This window comes from Tyto alba, unplaced genomic scaffold (genome assembly GCF_018691265.1).
Source record: "Tyto alba isolate M040663 unplaced genomic scaffold, T.alba_DEE_v4.0 Super-Scaffold_6, whole genome shotgun sequence".
Lineage (NCBI taxonomy): Eukaryota > Metazoa > Chordata > Aves > Strigiformes > Tytonidae > Tyto > Tyto alba.
Window position 1 is genome coordinate 46165512 of NW_024881327.1, and position 22331 is coordinate 46187842.

The 22331-nt window shown below is 37.0% G+C and overlaps 1 protein-coding gene across 8 annotated transcripts in view; it reads left to right on the forward strand.

Moving 5' to 3' along the window:
* Nucleotides 1-22331, forward strand: part of ZFYVE28 (zinc finger FYVE-type containing 28) — a 159622-nt gene that overhangs the window by 69648 nt on the left and 67643 nt on the right. For all 8 annotated transcript variants that reach the window (XM_032987426.2, XM_032987429.2, XM_042808340.1 and 5 more), the window contains exon 2: nucleotides 9621-9761. In XM_032987426.2, the coding sequence (XP_032843317.1) occupies nucleotides 9621-9761 (141 nt within the window). The remainder of the gene's footprint in view (nucleotides 1-9620; nucleotides 9762-22331) is intronic.

The window sequence follows — 22331 nt, forward strand, 5'->3', positions numbered from 1 at the left end:
TAAGCATTACTGGTAATGCATTTCCTTGCTTTTAATGGCAGTTCTGCAATTAATGCCTTTGCGTCTTTTGTCATTTAGCTTACTAGAGTACAAGAAAATACTTGGCAACACGATGTTTGCATAATGAATTTAGGGAGCATCTGAACATGTATACTGATAATGTGAAAGTGATATTGCTGATCAATAAAGAATAATAGGCAATAGGCTGTATGTATTACAGCATTTCTGAAAGCTAGTTTTGGGAATGTGGGAGAAGTGTCCTTATTAAATAGGTAGTACCATAATTGTGTTGGTTTTTTATACTTACCTAGGCAGGCAGAAAACAAGTCTGAGAAACTTGATCTTGGCAAAAGAGACAATATGTGATTTTTAAATCTTTGTATGAATCACTAATATGTAGTAACTAGAGAGTTTTGGGGGTGGGGGTGTCTTGTGCGTGGCTTGTGGGTGTTTTTTTTGTGATTTTTTTTTTTTGTTGGTTTTTAGTTTGTTGTTTGGGTTTTTTTTTTTTCTTTTAATTTTTTTTTTCTTTTAATTTTTTTTTTCTTTTAATTTCTTTTCCCTTTTAATAAATGCATATAGAACTGTCCATCTTAGGAAGATATATAACAAAAGCATTCATGTTTGGATATAACTTCTGCTTAGTTTTTGTGCATTCTGTGTCTTGATTTAAAAGGAACTGGTTGGGGGGGAGGGGCGGGAACAGCTGAACAGTGGTACAGCTTATCCAACATGTATGCTGATGAGGTGAAATGGTCAAACTAAAACTGTATGCTGAGCTAGTACAGAAAACACGAATAGCTGTAAAAACCCATTTGCTTCCCAGGAGAGATTTTCTGCATGACCAGGAGACCAAGGACAGACCTTGAAGATATTGTCTGAAAAGACTCAGGAATGCCTAATTGAGCAAAAAGATTCAATTCGGCAGGGGGTGGGAGCAGGGATGCAAGGGAACCTTCTCCCATGCACTGCCATTCAGTTAGTTTACTGTCTTCTGGCAAATATGTGCTTTTTGTGTACTTGAATATATACATTTATTTGTTGATGGACTGTTTCAAAAAGTTTTTAGTGTGGTTTAAAGTCCTCTGTGGTCCTGCTGTTGCCCTGCTGTTGGTTTGTCTGGTGCCTTTCTTGTCTTCCTTGCCCATCTTCTGATAATTCTCAAAGCCACTATTGGTGTTCAAGCATGCTTGGAAAAAAGATAATAATCTCAGTACCAAGTCCTTAAAAGCAATGAGGTTCCTAAAAGTTCCCTAAAACTTTAGGTAGGTCCTTAGCTAAAAGGAGGTAGGAACTTTCTGCAAAGAGAGATGGTGTTCAGTGTTCCAACTGAAGGACTCTGTCCTGAGTGCATTTGTTATTAGACATGGATGAATCTCTGCAGATAGGTGCTGTGGTGAGCACAGGACAAACATCAACTGAAGCTTGCTATTATCTGGAACGCAGAATAGGAAACCCAGTTTGATGATGGCACTCCAAGCTACTTGTTTTAGCTGAAATAATGGAAATAAGATCAAAAGATTCACTGAGGCAGACATTCATTTGAAGTTTTTGTCAGAAGGCAGAAGCTGGGAAAAGCTTCTGTGCTGAGGGCCATAAGAGCAATTTCTTTCATCACTGGGCTTGAACAGAAGTGTTTCGGAACAAAGTTCTGATGAAATCTTTTTGTTGCAATGATTGATTGTGCTAGTGATATGATGCCAAGGTAGTTTAAATCCTGAACATCTGGCAAAGTGTTCAACCTGAGCTTACTGAAAGCCTCCTACAAGGCAAATGAGGTTATATATGAGCAACTTCACACAGATGACTGTGCTCTTATTAAAATATAATACGGAACACCTCAGACGCATCATAAGCAAGTTTGCTGAGGCAAAGAGAAATAAAGATGTACTTTCAGTGTGAAGAAACCTAAGGAATGTGATACGCCTGTTACTACCTGAGAAAGACTATGGAGTAACTCTTTTATAGTCAGCAGGCTTGAACTTGTTGCTGGCTCAGGTTTCTCTCTTGTTAGAGTTTTGTCTATGCCCTGATTAAGACGTTTATTTCATGATCCACAAGTAAAATGCTGCATATGGCAGATTGTTCAAAACAGGTCCGTACCAAACAGCAAGACAAAATTGGCGTTCTACCAGGTCTGCTAAGCATGAGCAAAATACTGGAACTACAGACCTGGGAGGAGAAGGTAGCATTGCAGGTTACCCATTCTTCACATGGAAGAAGTGGCTGCTCCATCACTTCTCATGCCTGCTTAGTGTGTTGATTTCCCCATGGCAAAACCCCTTTTTCTTCCTGAAGTCTATCTTCTTTCCTAGAAATTGAAGCTGCAGTTCAGCTGCAGGTCATTCCTGTTCAGCAGAGTGCATGTCCAAAAGCTTAATGTGTTCAGCATATGCTTATGTACTTCCCCCAGAAAATATGGATTTGAGCACATGCTTTTATAGATTAATATTATGAACACTCAAAAATAGAAACTATGTATGGTGACTTAATCCATCATGAGTGAAAACTGACTGCGTGGCAGTCTCAAGTAGTTGCTACTCTAGTTCACTGTAAACACCATCAGATTATCCTTTTTGTGCGGTTGGTGGTATGGTATTCTGTAGGGGAAACAGCATCTAAATGTGTTTGGGGAGAGTGTGCTAGTATTGCAAAACCTCATGCAGCTGATTCTTGTTGTCCAATAAATCATTATCTCACTGGGTTTGTTTTTTTTTTTTTTTTTTCCTTAAGGTGCTGCTAGCATTTTATTGTGATAACAAGCTGTTCACCTGTCTTTCTTGCTTGTGTAATGATATTCTGTAGATAAACACAGAGCAGCTGGCAAAGATTTAGCCAGGCTGTAGCTTTTTTCACAATGCTTGTTTTTTACTTATCCTCATGACCAATTACCAATTGCCATATTCATCTCTGAGTCCTTTTTATTTTTATGCATGTGAGACACCAGTTTGACTTCATTACATTCTACAAAATATGAATGTTGAGGGAAATTTTTCCCTTTTTTCCTTAACGGATATCACATCAGATGGTCAGTAGACTTAACAAACAAGCAAACAAAAAACAACCAAAAAACCGCAAACAAAAAAAGAAAACAAAGCAAAATGTAACACCAAAACCAAACAAAAAAGCCCCCCAAAACAATGGTGTACTTAGAGTAACAAAACTCGCCTTTTGTTTAATATGAAGAAATATTTGTGCTACTAAAATTTGACATTTGAATTTAAGTATCACAAATTTTGGCTCACCTGCCAGTTAGAGAATGATTTTTTTCTTATTGTTATATATTAACATCTGAAAATCAATGAAAAATGCTTGTATCCTTTTCTGAAGAAATACCTTAAGTCTTTGGAACTTGTCACCTGTCAGTTAAGCCTACGAGTGCAAATGTGACTCATGTAGTCAGTTTTCAATTGGATAAGTTTTTGTCACTAAGTTGGTTATTTTTCATACTGGCAAAGAATAAACTTGGGAATTTGTGCTTAAATCCTATTACTTTTGATCAATACTCTTTTTCCTTATGATAATGTTATGTAAGTCTTAGTTAAGTTTAATTATCTTAAAACTAGTTACATGCAACATCAGTTGTAAGCTTTAAAAATACCACATCGCCTCATCACTGGCTATATTTAAAATGCTTAAGACCTAATTCTGCCTTGTGCACAGAACACGTTTTCAACTCACACAATGAGTTGTTTTCCAAAATGTTAGGCAGCGTTTTCTGTACACTGCAGAGTAAGATCAAGTTCTTAACCTATAGCCTTTCCAAATTCCCATCTCAAAGGGAATGTGCTTTCACTTGTGAAGTCCCTTTTCTGTTTTCTGTGCTATGCAGTAATTGTTCATATTTGGCACTGTCTGATAACGGCAGCATTTAGTGCGGGGAATGGAAAGTTTGAGGTTGATCCTCTTTATGTGACAATGTACTACTTTCCTTTCCCCAAAATTATAGAAGAAAACAGATTTAGACTGAGAACAAGTGGGCCCTCAGTAATAGAGACATTTATACCACCATTTCCCTTACCGAAGGGGGAAACTGCTTAGTTGAAAGACAGTTCCACTCGTGTGAAGGCCACCACCTTTCTCTTATACTTTTCCCTTCAGCTGTTAGAGTTGTAGCAGAACTGAAATTGTTGAGCAGGCAGTTGATGTTTGCCAACCTTCTTGGTTAAGGAAGGGTGGTGGCATGTGGCACCTACAGCAGTTAGAAGTATCACACATGGACTATCACCCAATATTGTCCTGTTATTGTGAATGCAGTTACTGCAATGTGTAATAAAATACGTGTACTTGTGTAAAATGCACGTTTTACCATTGCCAAGTACAACTTGAAAAGTTACCCTGATGGATGTAGCTGTACTTTGTTCCCTTGTCAAAAAGCAATCCATATTTACCATCAGCAAAATGCATAATATTAATGCTTTTCCATATAGCTTCTTTCCATAGGGATCAAGTCAGGGTTTCTGAGCATGTGGGAGGGACATAAGTGCTTAGTGCTGGAGAACTGCTGGTGAACACGGGAGATCTGGAGCCTTTCATCTCAGGTTCATCTCAGATTTTACTTTAAGCAGGGTTGGCGTTTAGCTGTTGTACAGAAGCCTTTAGATCAGCATTTCAAAAATGATGATTATTTTCCAGAGGATAACTGACAAGCATCAGAAGATAGTTGTATCACTGGCTGGGTTCTTGCTCATCTGTACAGTTCCTTGCTTCAATCTATTCGTTGGCTCATTTGGGATGATGATGTCTTCTGTCTCCTTTTGTGATGGTGGTGGGCGCTTGGTTCCTGTTGCAGTGTCAGTAGAAGATAAAGCCTGAACAATATTTTTACTTCCCTACAAAGGATCACGGAAACCTGGGGGGAATGTTCCCTTTAGCGTTCAAATTATTCATTGCTGTCAGTTATGTTTATAAGATGACGCATATTTTGTGTTACTTGAAAAAGAAGCAGTATTGATACTTGAAAGCTGTTGTTAAAAATAATGCAAAAGATGCTTGCAATTAGTTTCAAAAGGAGGAAATCCTCCCCAAGAAGAACCCTTATTTATGGAAATATGATTTTCAAGGCAATTCTTAAATCTCAAAATTACAATATGTTTTGAGATTGATCTCTTGGCACCCTGGCTTCTTATTATAGTATCAGTTTTCGGTCTAGCTATTTGCTTCTGTCCCGTGTTCAAGTCTGTGCTGGAATTTCTTCCTTTCCCAGTTGGGTGACATTTTTTAGTGACAGCTTCTAATTTTGATAGACCAACTTGTTTACAGGATGTGAGAAAAACATCTTTTTCATCTGATAACATGAAATAAGTGATCTTACAGACCTGTTACTTATAACCTGTAGCTAGTAGGTCTCTTAAGATGTTTTTCTTCCAACATTCTCTTATAGTCCATATAAATCCTGTATGAAGAATCAAATCAGAATTAATTCTGCAACAAACGGAACTAACCCTAATCCTAGTCACTCCATTCATTGGTAGGACTTCACGGGCAAAAAACAAGTGTAACCAGTTCAGTAGTTAATACGTTTTTCACATGCACGGTTTTATACTGACCTGGTGGTTGGCAGACAGTCTTCTTATTTTGATCTCTAACCTAATCAGTGTGGTACCTAATAAAAAGTAAAAATAATTAAAATAAATGTCCAGTGAGTGATCTTTCATATAAAATATGAATGATGTGGTATTAAATGACATGGCTAAATTAAAAAAGAGAAAAAAATGTAACTGATGGTGTGGTGATTCCTGTCTTCGTACTGACTGGAGTGATAGTCAATGTATACCATACAAATTGGGGTGGTACCTTGTCACCCACGTATGAAGTGATGATTTCAAATCAGTGGAGAACGTACTCCATTGATATGGTAAATTATGCACTGGCAATATTGCTAATGCAGCTTCAGCCTGTGGATACAGAAATAGGCAAATAGAAGTAATATAAGTACTTGATACTTCAGTGGAAAAAAGAAAAATGGGTAGTATCTAGGAGCTGAAATCCAGCAAATCAAACCAAGGGATTAGATGCATTTATTTGGTGGTAAATGTGATTAATTCCTGAAACAAGGTATCAGGATAAGGTGTAGGTTCTCTATTAGGTACTTTCAAATGAAGTTTGTCTATTAATCTGAGCAGTTGAGGATGGAAATTACTAATTCTTACTCTGCTAAAGAATAATTTGGATGGAATTATTTGAACGCTATTTTGCACAAACCAAGTAAAAACTGGCATTGAGCATGGTACTATCTCTTATTTTATGCTACTCATTGGAGCAAACTGAATTTAGTAAGTTGTGGTTGTTTGCTTTAAATGACCCCCTGCTAAGACATTTAGTTTCATGAAGCTTTGTCTTGCCAGGGACCACATATGATTGACACAATTAATCAAAGATCATGATACTAATCCACATCAAACATAACACAGTAGAGAGATTCAATTAAAACTTTTGTTGCTCCAATTTAAAAGATCAGCCAAGTGGGAGCTAAGTATCTCAGCTTTACTTGTCTTGCTTGAGAGCAGTCTTAGTAAATTGCCATATTTTGCTTCTGCAATGCAATTTAGATGCTTATAAATCAGCAGTCATGCTTTGCCACAGTTCTACACACAAACTTCTGCATCTTTGGTGAACAGCTTTGTCTGGGAACTTTTAATATTCGTACATAAATGCTGAAGGAAAAAGTAAAAATCAGAAATAATAAAAATAATTGGATAGGGGAAATGCCGAAAGAAATGCTTTACTAAGCCTTACTTTATAAATACAGAAATTCAGGACTAAACAAAATTAAATTTAGTAGTTAAAAATAAGGCTCTCCCTCTTACCATTCATTTCAAATTTTGTTTTCCTGACCATTTAGCGCGAGCTTTATCCTTCTCCCTCGGAAACTTTATATCAAAGCTATAGTGGAGACATTATTCAAGACTTAAGTTTTTGACAGCTTACACTCAGGGGACTGAAAACACTTAATAGACAACATTGAAAGGAATAAGAGGAAGAAGCTTATGATTTGAAAGGCTCTATTTTATAGAAAGTGGCTGTTTAAAGAAGAAAAAAAACCTTAACACTTTCATTACTACATTTCAACTGCCTGAAAAAATGTTTCATTTCTGACTTGCCTCAGAATTTGGGTGGTGGTAAGTAGTGATGTAGGAAGCTGCTGGGCAGTGTGATGCCTCACAGGACAGTGCTAAAGGTAGCCTTACATTCACTATATTAATGCACAAATAAAGCATGTAGGAACAGGAGTTGGTGCTTCTGTTTTCAGGGAGGATTCTTGTTCTCATTAAATTGCTGACTGAGAACCAATTCAGCATGTAACACTGAGGGCATATTTGGCATCACTTATAAGACTAAATCTTTTTCCATAAGTCTTACGGCAATAAAATACTTGCTGTAGTTACCTCCTTGATCCTTTCAAGTGTGGAGGATGTATACTGTTCTCTTCAAAAAGTGTTAATACTCCATTGTTCCTTTCCAGGGACTAAACAGCTCTGCAGGTTTTAATGCTGTTGTGCTATGAAGGCCTGAAAGGATTCTTTTGTAGGATATGTATCTTGTGGAGACTAAAATAGGGAGTTTAACAATATGTCGTGGTACCTTTTTTTGAAAATTCTATTTTTTTATATACTGCCTTTATATTTTATTTTTTATAACTGCCTTTTTTTTTTTCCCCAAGTATTCCTGACAGCAATTATTTTTTCACTCACCACTTACGAACCTGTGTTGCTGTTGGCAGAGGTTTGCTACTAATCTTTGTGTGATCACAGTTTGTGTTTTCTGGCCTGGTGCTGCATGACTGGGTGTATGTGAAGCACAAGTTTCAGATCTCCAATATACCTTTATCACCTCTATTAGTAAACCACAGGTTTAAAGCAGTAAGTGCAGCATTCTGATCCTGCCACATCCATATGCTCATCCCTTAAGAACTTTGGTATTTTATTCATTTACAATAGTGGAAATGTTATGTGTTTCAGATTAAAAAATGTTATGATTCACAACACATACTTCTTCATTATACTTTCAGTGGTTTTTGTCCTTTGCTATTTGTTGCATTTGGTGATGTTGTCTTTTGAAGTGATGCTATCTTCTGTTTTGCTGTTGACTAATTTCTTCAAGGTTACACTTGTTTCTGTTGGTACATGTTTTGCTCTGATGTACTTATCTTGTAAATCTTCATTACCTGTCATTTAAAATGTTTTGCTCTGCTTGGTAATTTCTAAGCTTTTGCCTTTTTTTTTTTTTTTTCAGTTTATAAAAGGAATGTTTTCTTTGGAAGCTCTTCCCTATATTTATTTTTGTCTTCAATGCTTGAGTCTCTGTGAATTGCTTCCATGCAACTTGGTCTTTATTTTTACTGCTTTCATGCATAAACCTGGTCCTCTAAAAGTATTGTTGCACTGTTTCATTCTTCAGTGAATTAACAATCAGTTGCAGATATTTTGCAGCTATTTGCTTTCTGTAATATCAGGCATTTTTTCTTCCATCTAGTGACAACTAATTCTAATTCCCAGTCTACAATTAGTATAGTCTTAATGTTTCTTATACTGTGATTAAAAACAACTGTTTTCATTTTATGCACATTTCCTGCAAATCTTGTGTATATTTTATTGACTACTACTTTAGAATCATATGAGGTTGTGTTTATCTGAGCCCACAAATCTTGGCCCATGCCAAGTTGCTGGCACCTACAAAAAAACTACTCCCTCCCTTCTCCCACTTGCATCTCCACTCTCTTATAACAGTCAAAACTCTGATCTCCTCCATCCACGCATATTGCTCTGTGTTATTTTTCCGGTATTTTGATGACAGTTTTCACAGGGATCAGAATTTCCAGTTGTTAATATTAAAAAAGAATCCCTTTTATGGGGTAACTTTTTATTATTATTATTTCTCAATATTTTTAATTATGCATTCCTTTATTCATCTGTTCTCCATATTATAATTGCTGTTTTGTTATAATGTGGCCAAAAATCCATTGTGATAATTCTGTTCTTTGCCACTTGGAAGACTTGTGGTGTAGTTTTCTCTCTGTAATGCCTCCTTTAGTCATATTATTTGCTTTGTGAAGGCTTTACATCTATTTGGCCCCCCTATTTTATCTGGTAGATTCAGTACCTCTCCCTCTGTGACTTGATTTTTGTCAACCTCAAAGTGAAGATTCTGACCAGACAGCGCTGTGAATCATGTTGCAGGGGGTTACCACAGTGCCTGATAGATTATGACACTGCTTGATAGATTTTGAGGGGATTTATTTGTTTGTTTGAACTTGGAAAGCAACTTCGTCTTGTTTTGCCTAGAACTGAAGTTACTTTTGTTTAATAAATTGAACTCGTGATTCAGTTGTTTGCTCCACCAGATAACTATGCCACAAGTTGTGAGAACATTGGGATGGGTTTGGAGATAACAGTAACTGAGTAATGCCCCAAGTATGTTACATGAGAGATTTTTTTCTTCAGGATGGAAAAAAATTGTTTGTGTAAAAATCTCAAGATCATTGTTTTCCATGCTGCCACACTACTTATATAGCTTATATGTAAAAAAACCCTCAACACCTCAATAAATAGCATTATCAGAAGTGGGGTTTTATTTGCAAATGTAATGTAATATTGTATATGTCTTTGTCTTTGATACAGAGAACAGACCCGCAGCTCCTTGCTCAGTTCTACTATGCTGATGAGGAACTAAATCAAGTAGCAGCTGAACTGGACAGTTTGGATGGAAGGAAAGATCCACAGAGATGTACGCTGCTTGTCAACCAGTTTCGCTCCTGTCAGGTAATCAAAATGGCCCCTTCTTGATTTCATTGCCATTTTTGTGTACATTAAATGTATTACATTATTATTTATTGTATCAAGTAGTTTTTATTGTCAAATCCCTTTAAAGTGAACCTTTGGTAGGTAGATATATGCATTTCCTTAGTTTAATGGGTATATTTTTGAAAACACTATCAATAAATGAAATCTACTGCATCGCATTTGAGAGTGTTGATGCTTTCCATTAAACAGGAACACACATTAAAGACTTTGTTTCCTTTGTATATAATAAGCATACAGAGCTTACTAGAACTTGAGAGATATTTCAAAATTTGAGGCACTATAAAGTAGCCATGCTGTGGCTGCTCAGATTTCATACTTCATGAATCTGATAGCTTTTCATTATTTAAATGAACTGCGTAAAGACAGCTGGTAGCTTTGCTGATGTTTTGGAAAGAATATTATCTGCTTCATGTGAATAGTCTTGAAGATGAGAGGAACTACTGAGGAACCAAGTAAAAGGGAGGTATTATCTGTACATTATTTAAAGTATGAATCTGATTTAAGTTCCTGTTGTATAATGTAGTTCACCTAAAAAAAGATTTCTGAGAGCGTTTGCTGAAACTGTGGCTATACTTTGAGTGATACTTGAAGAACCAGAGACTGTAAAGACCAATTCAGCTAAGTCTAGCTCTCTAACTTGGATGGTTTTGTGATTTGCTTTATTAAGGAAGACAATTTAGAAATTGAAAAAATATTGAGAAAAATATAACTTTCCCTGTCATGCTGTATACCTTTCTACACCAAGTTTTTCAATGCTAAAATTAAAATTTTTAGAGGTGGTACACTTCCTACTTGCACAAATACTTTGTTACTTCCTGTCCTAGTCACACCCAAGAAAAACACTTTAAACTGAAGTGGGTTAAAGTCTAGAATATACCATGCTCAGGTGGTAGAAAGTTTTCTGCATGAAAAGTAAGCACTTGCTGGCAACTTAGGAGAACTGTAAGTGGAAGGACCATAGTAATAAAGATTCATTTACATCTCCACCAAATAGAAAATGGCGGTTAAGTGTAAAGGATGTATTTTGATTCATCCCTTGCTAGAATTTCTTACTGTTACTAATAATAACATGTGCCAAACTTTGCTATGTGGAAAAACTTAATCACTAAGTTAGGATGAGCTTGAAGAACAGTGCCCTGATCATCATAGCAAATGCTGACATGCACTTAGCTGAGTCTGTTGATAAGAAAAACGTCAGATACTGTATGCTTGCTTGGAAGAAAAAGAAATTTAAAAACTGCAGGTTTTTTGAAGAGTGATCACAGAGGAGTTGACAATGAATGTATTGTTATATCAGAAACCATTTTACTACTTCTGTATACTTTGAATATCTTCAGTTTCCTACTGTACTGTCTCTGGAGAAAATATGGAGTTTAAGGGTTTACCAATCTGTAAGTTTAGTAACAGTCAAAATTCAGTGAGTTGGAGGGGAAAAAATAGGGGTGAGAGTTATTTTGAAAGGTCATTGACTTTAGTCTTCTGTGTGATGCATCAGCTGTACCTAAATCAGTCCTCACAACTATTTATCTGACTTGTTCTTATAAATCTCCAGTAATGGACATTCCACAAAATTTCTAGGCAAATTTTTTCCAGACTCTGTTTTTTAGGAAAGGTTTTCTGATAATAGGGGTGGATGAACAATATCATGGTGCAATATCATCTCCTTTGTTTCATCCCTGGAGATGCAAATTTACTCCCTGTTTCTCAGCAGGCACAGAGGCTTCCCAATTGGTTTCTTACAGTATAGACAGACCTGAGGAGCTGTTCTGTTAAATAATAGCTGCTTTGAATGTTTCACCTATAGGAATATAAGACTCAGATAGCTCCTTGGTCAGTTTGTTTGGCTTGTTATATAGTGACTCACCACCTTGTGACTCTTAATGCCTTCTGATGCCTGATAATTTCTTCTTTTCATTTGTCAAACAGATTGCTGTTGCTAAAACTAAAACAGACTGTTGCTAAAGCTGAAAGAGAAGATGGAGATGTTTGGGGTTTTTTTTATGTAGCTATTTTTGTAATTTCTGATTTTCAAAGTTCTGCAAAATAGGTCAGATCATTGTCAAATGTCATGTCAAAAATGGCTTTGCTAATTAGGGCTTACCTTATTTTGTAGTACTTTGTGTAAAAGCAATATGTTTTGGTTTTTCCTGTTACGAATTTGTCATGTAAATGCCAAACAAGAGACGAAGCAGTATTTTAGTAAGGATTGAGAATATGCGCATTTGCTATCAAATACTGCATGCCAAGAGGAAAATTAGTTTTTAACCCTAAGGTATGGTGGAGTTTGAGGAAGATGGCGAGCAAACAACCAGCCCTGGGGTCCAAATGCTTGTAAAGGAAAGTAGGATAACAGCTACATTGCAGATAGCACAGAGGTGTTGCACAACAACAATCACATAATTCTGAGACTTTTTTTAGAAATGTGTTCTTTCTGACTCTTCAGGCAGTGCTTTTAAAAAGGAACTTGTGACCACAGAACTTGGTTAACCAAACTCCCTGTTTCTGCATAATTTCTTTCTTTCCAATTTTGTCTATGTTTTTCCATGTATTATTATGGTTTTCTGTTTATTCACAATATTTACCTCCATGAACTGTAGAGACATAGTCTTCCTATCAGATTTTAGTGTTTCCTAGGGACAGAGTTCTAAAATCCCTTGACCTTCTACCTTTTCATCTGGTGTTGAGATTAAGTAATTGTTCCTGGGTTTCTTATTTTCAGGTGATTTACTGATAGTGTCTGCTTGATTAACAGATGTTTTGAAATTCTATTTTGTTTTATTAACTAGAGAAATGTCTTTAATATGATTTTCTGAAAGACCAACAAGTTTTACAAACTGTCATTCTCTTTAGAGAGGGGTTATATTCTGTTGGATCTTAACCATATTTGAAGAGCTAAGTTTTACATCTTTGTCTTTTCAACTGTTGGTACTGTTAAAGAGGTCCAAGTTTATTACAGTGTGTGAACAGATTCAGACAAAACAGAAGGACTCTGCCGAAAGGGTATAATGTTTTATGGTGAGCATATTAAATATTTTCTATCTTAACCAAACTGGCACTATTACTCAAGGCAAGATGAAGGTATGGTGCACTATGGTGTTCCCCTGCATATGGAGAGAAACAGTTTTCAACATGGCTGACACTTCCTTAGTGAAGAACTGCAACTCAGAATGTTGTCTTAATTTTTTGCCTTAGTATTATTTGGTGATAAAAATCACACTTTTTACAGTAAATTAACTTTTCAAAACTTCTGAAGGTCTTGCGACTTGGATTCCAAATGCTGTGAGTTGACTGTGTAGGATGATGCTGAATAGCGTTTATCTATGAGTAAGGATCAAGGTAATGGTTTTCAAAGCTTCACTTTCAATTTTCACACTAATGTGATATAACACTTTTTTCCAGTTATGGTAGCCTAATATAAAAATGACATCCCTCATTTTGCTTTGGTGTTTGCACATCACTGGTAGTATATTATAAGAACATAACATATGTGTTAATAGAATATCCTGCATTTTTTGTGTGTGTGGTTAATAGTCATCCAACAGAATAAAGCACTTCTTCCTCTACTGGCTTCTGTCAAAATTATCAATAACTTAAGTGTGCAGAGATGCATGATGAAAAGCTATGCAAGTGTTGCTTAAATGGAGAGAAAAAAAAAATAGATAGGACGTCATACTTTGGTTTGTTGAATTTGACTGATGGTAATAGAGGGAAAGAACACTTATTTCCTTAATAAAAACTTGTTTCCGTCACTGAATCTTGAGTAATATGAAGTGCTGGTTCACCTGAGTTTTGGTAGGGTGGGTTTTTCTTCCGGCACCACCATCCCCACCTTCCCCCCCCCCCCCCCCCCCCCCCCTTATTCGTTGAAGTATTTTTTATGCTAGTCGTATAAGGTGCCCTATTCTATGCTGTTCCCGACATCATAGGGTATTGAATTTCATAAGAAGTTATGGTACTTTGTGTACAACTTTTAATCACTCATATATTTGTGAACATTCTCTAAATTAATTTGTCTTGATCATTGTTATTTTCATAGTTATGAATGTCTTGTTACTTGAATTGATAAACTGGTTTAAAACCATTTCCTACTATTTAAATGGAATTAGGTTCATTGTTACATATTACAGAACTTCACTGGTTTTGTTTGAGTAAAGAGTAAAAAACCGCTTTTCCTACCCTACAGATTTTGCTAGGACTTGATAGGTAAAAGTTGAACCTGTGAGTAATTACATTGTGAAAATGTTTCAGGATCCTAGTACTTGCTTCCTGTTTCAGTATGCTGAGAATTATTTCAGTGTGTACAGTAGCAATGTCTCAGAATAGCATATGAGTCAGTTCCCAGCATGGTTTTATCAGAATTATTCCTTGAACTGCAGTTTGTGCCTCAGCAATGTGTTATCTGATCTGCTGAAGTATACCAGGAAGGAGTTTGCCCCTGTCAGGGCACTGACCTGAAGCAAACCGTAGACTTGCCTGGCTGTGTTACCCTTGCACTGTACCACAGAATAGTAAAATGGGGAATTTATAATATTTGTGAAACATGACTGTTTCTGGCTTGCTGGTAGGAGTGATTGATGCTGTGTTGACTTCACCCATTTCCTGCTATTTGCCTGTTTGGGAAGCACCTCTTAGAGTTACTGCAATTGACAGTCAGTAGTTTCAGTTTGCAGTAACATTAAGTTTTAAAATGTAGGCTTTAGTTGCCTGCTTCATGCATAGGTCACTCTCTATACAGTGGGTGAGAAAGAGACCTATGAATCTGAACTTCATTATCTATCACAGTATGAGTTAATGTTGCTGAGAAATTGGAGCCCTTAGAGAAAGCTGAAGCATATTTCAGTGTTCTGTTGTTATCACTTGTCTGTCTCAATTTCTGTACCAATAGAAAATGTGGTGAATTATAAAAAAAATGTTGTTTCAACTAGACTTATCGCCGTATTTCTTCCAGCTCAATTTAACTGAAAGCATCACTATGAGATGAGTTGAGATTCAAATGTCAATGAAAACAAAGCTTTGCCCTTATTGTGAAGGAGTACCTGTTACAGAGTGGGTTGAATCAACAGGCTGAAGGACCTTGCTGTAGAGTGTGGAAAGAGGGTAAATATGGGCTGTGGGAAACGATGAGTAAAGGGTAAAATGCTGCTGGGAGCTTATCTGGGTTCCTTTGTCACAGAGTGTCATGCTAAAGACAGAATGGTTTGGATTGGGAGGGACCTCAAAGATCATTTATTTCCCACCTCCCTGCCATGGGCAGGGACACCTTCCCCCAGACCAGGTTGCTCCAAGCCCCGTCCAACCTGGCCTTGAACCCTTCCAGGGAGGGGGCAGCCACAGCAGCTTCTCTGGGCGACCTGTGCCAGTACCTCATCACCCTCACAGGAAAGAATTTCTTCCTTACATCTGATCTATACCTACCCTCTGTCAGTTTAAAACTGTTACCCCTCATCCTATCCCCACACCCCCCAATCAAGAGTCCCTTCCCACCTTTTCTGCAGCCCCCTTTAAGCACTGGAAGGCCACTAAAAGGTCTCCCCGGAGCCTTCTCTTCTCCAGGCTGAACAGCCCCAACTCTCTCAGCCTGTCCTCACAGGGGAGGTGCTCCAGCCCCCTGATCATCCTCATGACCTCCTCTGGACCCTCTTGAGTAGGTCCATGTCCTTGTGATGTTGGGGGCCCCAGAGCTGGACACAGCACTGCAGGGGGGAGTCTCATGAGAGTGGAGCAGAGGGGGAGAATCCCCTCCCTCGACCAGCTGGCCACCCTGGTCTTGATGCATCCCAGGACACAGTTGGCTTTCTGGGCTGTGAGCGCACATTGCTGGCTCATAATCAATCTTCCACCCGCTAACACCCCCAAGTCCTTCTCTGCAGGCCTGCTCTCAATCCACTCATCTCCTAGTCTGTACTGATATTGGAGATTTCCCTGACCCATGTGCAGGACCTTGCACTTGGCCTTGCTGAATCAACATAAAAATTTTAATTTAAAAACAGCAATGTATTCTAGTCTTCATCTTTGAAATATGCTTCTTGTACCTCTTAAAAGCTTAAAAACAATATTTGCTTTCTGAAGAAGGGGGTGGATGAATAGGACAAGTCTAAAAGTGGGGGAAGCTTTTCCTCTGATCTTCTGTAGTATCTCGTTGAAGCAGTGATGAAGTTTAATAATGGGTCACTTTAGGAGGTGGTTACCAATTTGAGCCTGATACAGGGAAACCAGTCCAGCTGCCTTTCACCTCAGCTTGCACCATGTACATGTGCATATTTCTAGATTGCTTTTTTCTTTAATGTAAAAAAAGACAAACCAAACAACCATCCGCACACAATGCTGAAGTTGTTAAAGGGTTTGCAAAATGCCTGGTGAACTCTGTCATAGAGCATGCGTGGATTTCTCTAGTGGGAAATTAAAAGAATCTTCAGAGTGTGACTGAATTTTTATATACATGTTTTTAAAAATAAATAAAAGTTGGTGTAGCATGGAATGACAACACAGGTGGCAATCAATAATGCACAAGGGTGAAACTCAAGCTAGATTGACAAATTGCTAAATAATGAAAAGGAACTTATCTTTGTATACAAAATATAATTAATACTTTATCAGTAAAAAAAGGTACATGATTATATTATATTAAATAGTTCATGCTGGGGAAGCCATAGGTTGTTATTGAAGGGTCTGTGATGTGAGGTAATACTGCACCGTCTGCTCATGATGACCACATTCATTGCATGCAGATTCCTTTGGAAAAAGACTTTTTGGTGGAAGATGAGATAGTCGTCCATTTAAAACATGAGGCAATAACAGGAGAACAAGACTAATATTTTATTTGTACTTTAATTAGAACAGCATTATTTTTTTTTTTTTCGTCCAGATATCACCAGTTTTGTTCAAATTTAAAAATACTCTTCTTTGTGACAGAGAACCTGGCTACAGACCACTCTTAATTTATGAGGTTAGGAAGTCTTCTAAGATTTTGTTAAAAAAGATGAGATGATGTTTCATTTCTTAATGCATGATTATCTGCTCTAGATCATACTTTTTATGTTAAGTAAAATTGACATGTTGGTATCTTGAATGAGTATTGACACAGTGGACCTGAGACACACTGATGTAATCCCCAGAGCATTTGAAGGCTACGTGAGGACAGTGGAGCCAGGTCATCTTAAAACTGACTTTTCTCAGCACTTGTGAAGTATGAGACTATACCAGATCCAATTCTGTAGGAATTAATGTGGTGTGATGTGTCTGACTATCAGGGGCTTTATAGTTCTTCCACATTCTTCAGCAGTGCCATTAGAGGATTGCTGTCAGCTCTGCTGTATTTCTTCTTTTTAAATTTTTTTTTTTACTGTTGCAAAGAATGATGAATTCTGGTATCAGCTGCAGAATTGTTTAAGTAGTCTCATCACTTAAATATGCTGCAATTTGACTTCTTTCCTCCATATGCATGTGGTAGCACCATGTTAGCAAGATTAAGAATACATGCAAATTATTTATTTGGTGATATTTCTGTACTTGGGGATTAAGTCTGTTTTCTTCTGTTAGAAGCTTTTTCACTTAATCGTATAAGAAAAAACTCCTTTCTTTCATTTTTCTTTAATGCTGGGGAAATATGATAAGAAAGACAAGAAGGCAAATTATTTTTTTCAAGAGCATTCTTAACAGTGGAGTTTAATTTTCATTGTGACCTTAACATATTTTAAAGTTAAAACAAAGGTATGCTTTTTCTATATGAAATAATTCATGAATTGTTAATTATTTAACCTATTTTCAAGGGATATCACAGCAATACTATAACACTGTGTGTATATATATTTCAAATATGAATAATGGATTATTATGAAGAATATTTTGTGGAATATTGTGCAACCTTGTTTACTTATGCGTCAGGTTGTCATGAGTAAGTTTTCATTAAACAAAATGAAGCCTTTATATGTTTATCTACATCTACATATATTATGCATTGGGTGCAACAAGGACTTCTACATATTAAAAGGAGGAATTACAAAATATTTTGGAGTTTGAGAGAATAGATGAATTTCAGACAGCCCTATTAAGCTACTAATTGAATGGCTGGAGTTCAAGGTGATGGGAATAAAATAAACTTTACACATTAGGGCATCTTGTTGGGTCATTGTAACTTTATAATTGGACAGAGAAGGGGAAGCTTAAATAGTTATAACTTTGAGTTACTTTTGTGGTATAAAGATAAAGTAACTGTCTTCTGCCTCAAACTTATGCTTGGAAAAGAATTTGTGATAGCTTATTGTAGCACAATGTTCTTGGTAGAAAAAATGCAAACTTTAAGACAGTCATTTAAAAAATTATTGATTTTTTTAAATCATTACTGTATTAGCAAGTTGGTATTGCTTCAAAGAAGTTTGAAATGGTTGATGTGAAAACAGCTTGTGATAAGGAAAAGTTTGATGTTGGAGAGCAGGCATCGGATGGTAGACTTTGCTACTATATGCTTTTGCACTACTTGCACAAATAAAAACTTTATTTTAAAGGATTTGGGAAATAAATACTTGTGTGAAATGGATTATGCAGCAAGTGTACTGTGTTGGTTAAGAATGCTTGCTTTTTTGCTTGTGCCATCTATTCTCTCCTACTGGATGTCCAGTTTGTAGAGAGTAGTGTTTTTTCAACACGTATGCTGAGATGAACAGCAGTATTACTCCAAGTAGATGGTTCTTCCTGCTGCAAAGCAAATAAAGCTAACTTCTTTTATATGCCAATACTGCTCCTTGTTCCATAGTTCAGAAAAAAATCCCAGAATTTAATTTTGAAAATGCATTGCTTTTGGTACAACCATATGATGTAAACAGTCTAAATTCTTGGTTTTACCCTGAGAATACGTTTTTAGTTCTTAAGGTTTCTGTGCATGAAGGTTACTTAAGCAAATACCAAGCAACACGTGTATTCTTTGATTTCTCAGTTGCCCCAGGGTATCTGCAACTACTGTTAAAGTTGTTGTTTCACTTACATAGTGCTTATAATAAAAGAATGTAGTAGTGCATGTAGAAGCATGAGTGATCATCTTTAGGCTGCAAATCTTGTTAAATTGATTTGTGCAACTGAGGTGCTGAGATAAACTGTTTTACTGACATAAGCTCTTGTAACTTTTCCTTTAGAATTGCTCTGGTACTATTTGAAGGTCTTTTTTTCTTGTTTTGTTTTCTTGTTAGGTCTGATGTGGTCTCATAAATAAAGGTGGATGAGTTCTAGCAGGCTTGCAGAGTCATGTCTACTTTTGACTTGTGTGATAACTGGGATTAAAAAAAAAATTTGCTTTTTCACACATGCCTACAAACCTCTGGCCTCAGTGTCAGCCCTGTTTATTATTTGTACTATTGTCCTCCATAGGGATTTTGCAAATTTGATGGAAAAGTAATTTAACCCTGAGCTGGAATGTGGAGAGTGTTCTCGGTAGATCTAATTAAGTTATTTGTGGTTGTCTGGCTTACTCTGCAATGCAATTAATAGTCTAAAAGTATATTTTATAATTAAGAAAAGAAAAATTGGAGGGCCTTCCTCAAAAAGGAAGGCAGTATTATCTTTACGTAAATTTCTAGGAGATCCTTAAATCAGTCCTTTAGAATGTACAGGCAGTAGAAACGATCCTAAGTCTGAACAGTTTGTGTTAGAATAGAGGTCTCCAAAGATTTAGGCTGTGCACTTTTGAGTTGAACTGTTGTTGGATATAACTCTTTATTGGTGGTATAATACCACACTGGTCTTGCTTTGTCTTTTGTCTACAGCTGCAGAAATTTAACATAACTCTCCCAATTAACGCTCTTCAGTGAAATCAGTTTTTCCTTTGTTTTTTAATGCAAAGTGTGTTCTTTCTCTCTGATCAGGTAAAGGCTTTTAAATCTACCAATGCAGTGGATTAACACTGCTAGGTTTTAAAACTCTATTAAGGGAAATGCATAAAATGATTTCAGAAAAAAATATTTATGTAAATTTGAGTGGTTTTGGTCAGAGTCCTATGATAACTTTAGTAGCTATGCATGTGGGATGCCCAGTCTTTGATTCAAGCAAGCCCTTGGGCACTTGGTAGAAATGTTATAAACACTTTAGTTTCAGTAAATCTCTTGGCTTTATTGCTTGGATCTGTAGTTGAGTATGGGCAAACAAGATAAACTTTGATTTTTATAAAAAAATATGCTGAAGCATGTATTTCTGTGTTATCATACATAGTTACTTAGGCATAATTCCATGGTCCATTGGCAGTGACAATTTAAAGGTTTTCCATTCCAAACTTACACTCTTCTTACTCCCATGCCCACAGTTCAGCTTGGAACCCCCTCAAAGCACAGCTTCCCATTAGCTTAAACTGATTTGAGACTGTGCTGTCATCAAAAGAGATAGCCTTCTCTGTCCTTCCTTCCTTTCGGCACCAGTCCATGTGCTCCAGGAACCCGGCTCATGTTCCAGCAGTGAGTGAACAGCCACCGAGCGTGTGGGATCAACTGGAAGCCTGGTTGTAGAGGAGGCTTTGGTGGGGTCATACTCAGAGCCAAATGATCACGTTGATTGATTGTGCATGTGGATGCAGGGTATATAGATCCTTATCCATAGCTAGTTTAAATAAGCTGTGGTCGGCTTTAGACCTCTAGGAAACCACACCTTCAGCTGTGCCAGTGCTTGTATTTGCCGAATTGTTCTGTGAACTTTAACAGCGAAATGACCTGGGTTACTGGGATCAGTGTGCTGAAACCATTCGCGTACACCCCCTGTACAAGTAAGCTGAGAGTGCTGGTGGGACAGCCTGTGACAGCCTGGAGACAGGAACAAAAGCTGCAAAGTAGGTGAGATAAGGAGCTGACTTCCAAGTTGGCCTTGCTGCCTAACACCTACACTGCAAAATGTCCTTACCCTGTTTGCTGCCCATTTTTGATGAAAAGTGGCTTTCTATTTCAGGTGTTAGAAAAACTTATCTGAAGGTGTCTCCTATTATTAGATAAGTTTAAGTGGTATGAGAATAAGGAGTTTCTAGCAAAATAAAAAAGCCCTTTTATTCTGTGCTTTATCTGAATTGTATCCATGCTGAAGAGAAAGCAGTTTTTAAAAATAAATCATTAATGAGCATCCCTTGATGAAGAAGGTATCTGTGAAGAGCTGTTAGATAACTCATAGGACAATGCTGGTGTCATAGTGGATTGGCAGTGAGTTATCTAAGAAATACTAATTGTATTCATTAACATTCATGACAAGAGCAAACTGGGAGTATGTACCATAATCACCGTGAACAACGAGGCAGTTCAGAGGTGCGACGTTTTAATGTTTGATTGCATCTGTCCACTGAAGCTCATTTTCTTGTAGAATTAGGCAGAAATAGATCTCATTAAACGAGACAAGTTAAACTAAAGTTGTGAGAAACTCCCAGCTGGTTTCTGAAACACTCATGATTGGTTAGAAGTTGGCAAGAATCTATTCCTGGTGTTATTTTCTTAATTGATACAAAGGTTAAACAGTGTGGATTGAGCCCAGAGTACTTTTAGCTAAAGTAATGTCCAGGTCTTTCTAGCCTACTTAATTTGTGACCCTTGAGACATTATATTAGTTATGTTAGTGGAGGTGAATGAAGGAGACGGGGAGATAGTTATTGAGATTGAGGGAAGAAGTTGGTTGAGAAAAGCCTTCATGTTCCCAGAGTTTAGAAATTGTAGCAAAGATACTTGTTAACAGTAGGGGGAAGAAGTAGGAACCAAAAGCAGATCCACTCCAGCCCATTCAGTTGTATTGGAATACTTGGGTGTTACTCATTGATCTGTGGTGAGGAGGGAATCATACTCGTTTTCTGAATTGTACTGGTTTGTGAGGCTTTTTCTGAAATACAACAGAGCTGGTGGGCTCTAGAGGAATTCTTATAATGTCTATATTTAAGAGACTTGTTACAGATGTACGAAAGCTAGAAATTCATGCCAGAAGGAATAGGCAGTTGACTGATGGGAGAGTGAGCCAAGCCTTGTTCAAAGAAAAAGTATCTCTCTCTCGTACATTTTGTTCCAATTGAATTTAAGTGGGGATAGTGCCAGTTTAGAAAAGAAAGTGAAACTGAGAAGAAAAGCAGTTTTGAAGTGATGATGTCAAGATTAACCTTAAATTCCAGACAATTCCCATTTCTGCTGTAATAATAGATAATAGACCTTGTAAGTTTGGTTGTTTTTGTTTTGTTTGGGTTTTTTTTGTTGTTTTTTGTTTTTTCCTATGGCGTTTCATCTCCAGTTGTTTTATAATTGATTACAACATTTGTCATTTCATTACTCCTAGTAATGATTACTTGTGTGAGTTGCATTGCGCTAACATGTCTTCTCTGTGCTACCTGAGATCCTCAAACAATTGATGTCAGGTACCTGTTTGCTATTTGGGTATGCGACTAAGTGAAAGCTTGTAACATTTCTTTTGAAAACATGCAAGCTTGTCAACACTTTGATATGTTGTACTGTACTTCAAAGCACTGTGAATGAAGAAAATGAACTTGAGTATAATTGTGCTAAATACACTAAATAGCGTATATGTATCAGA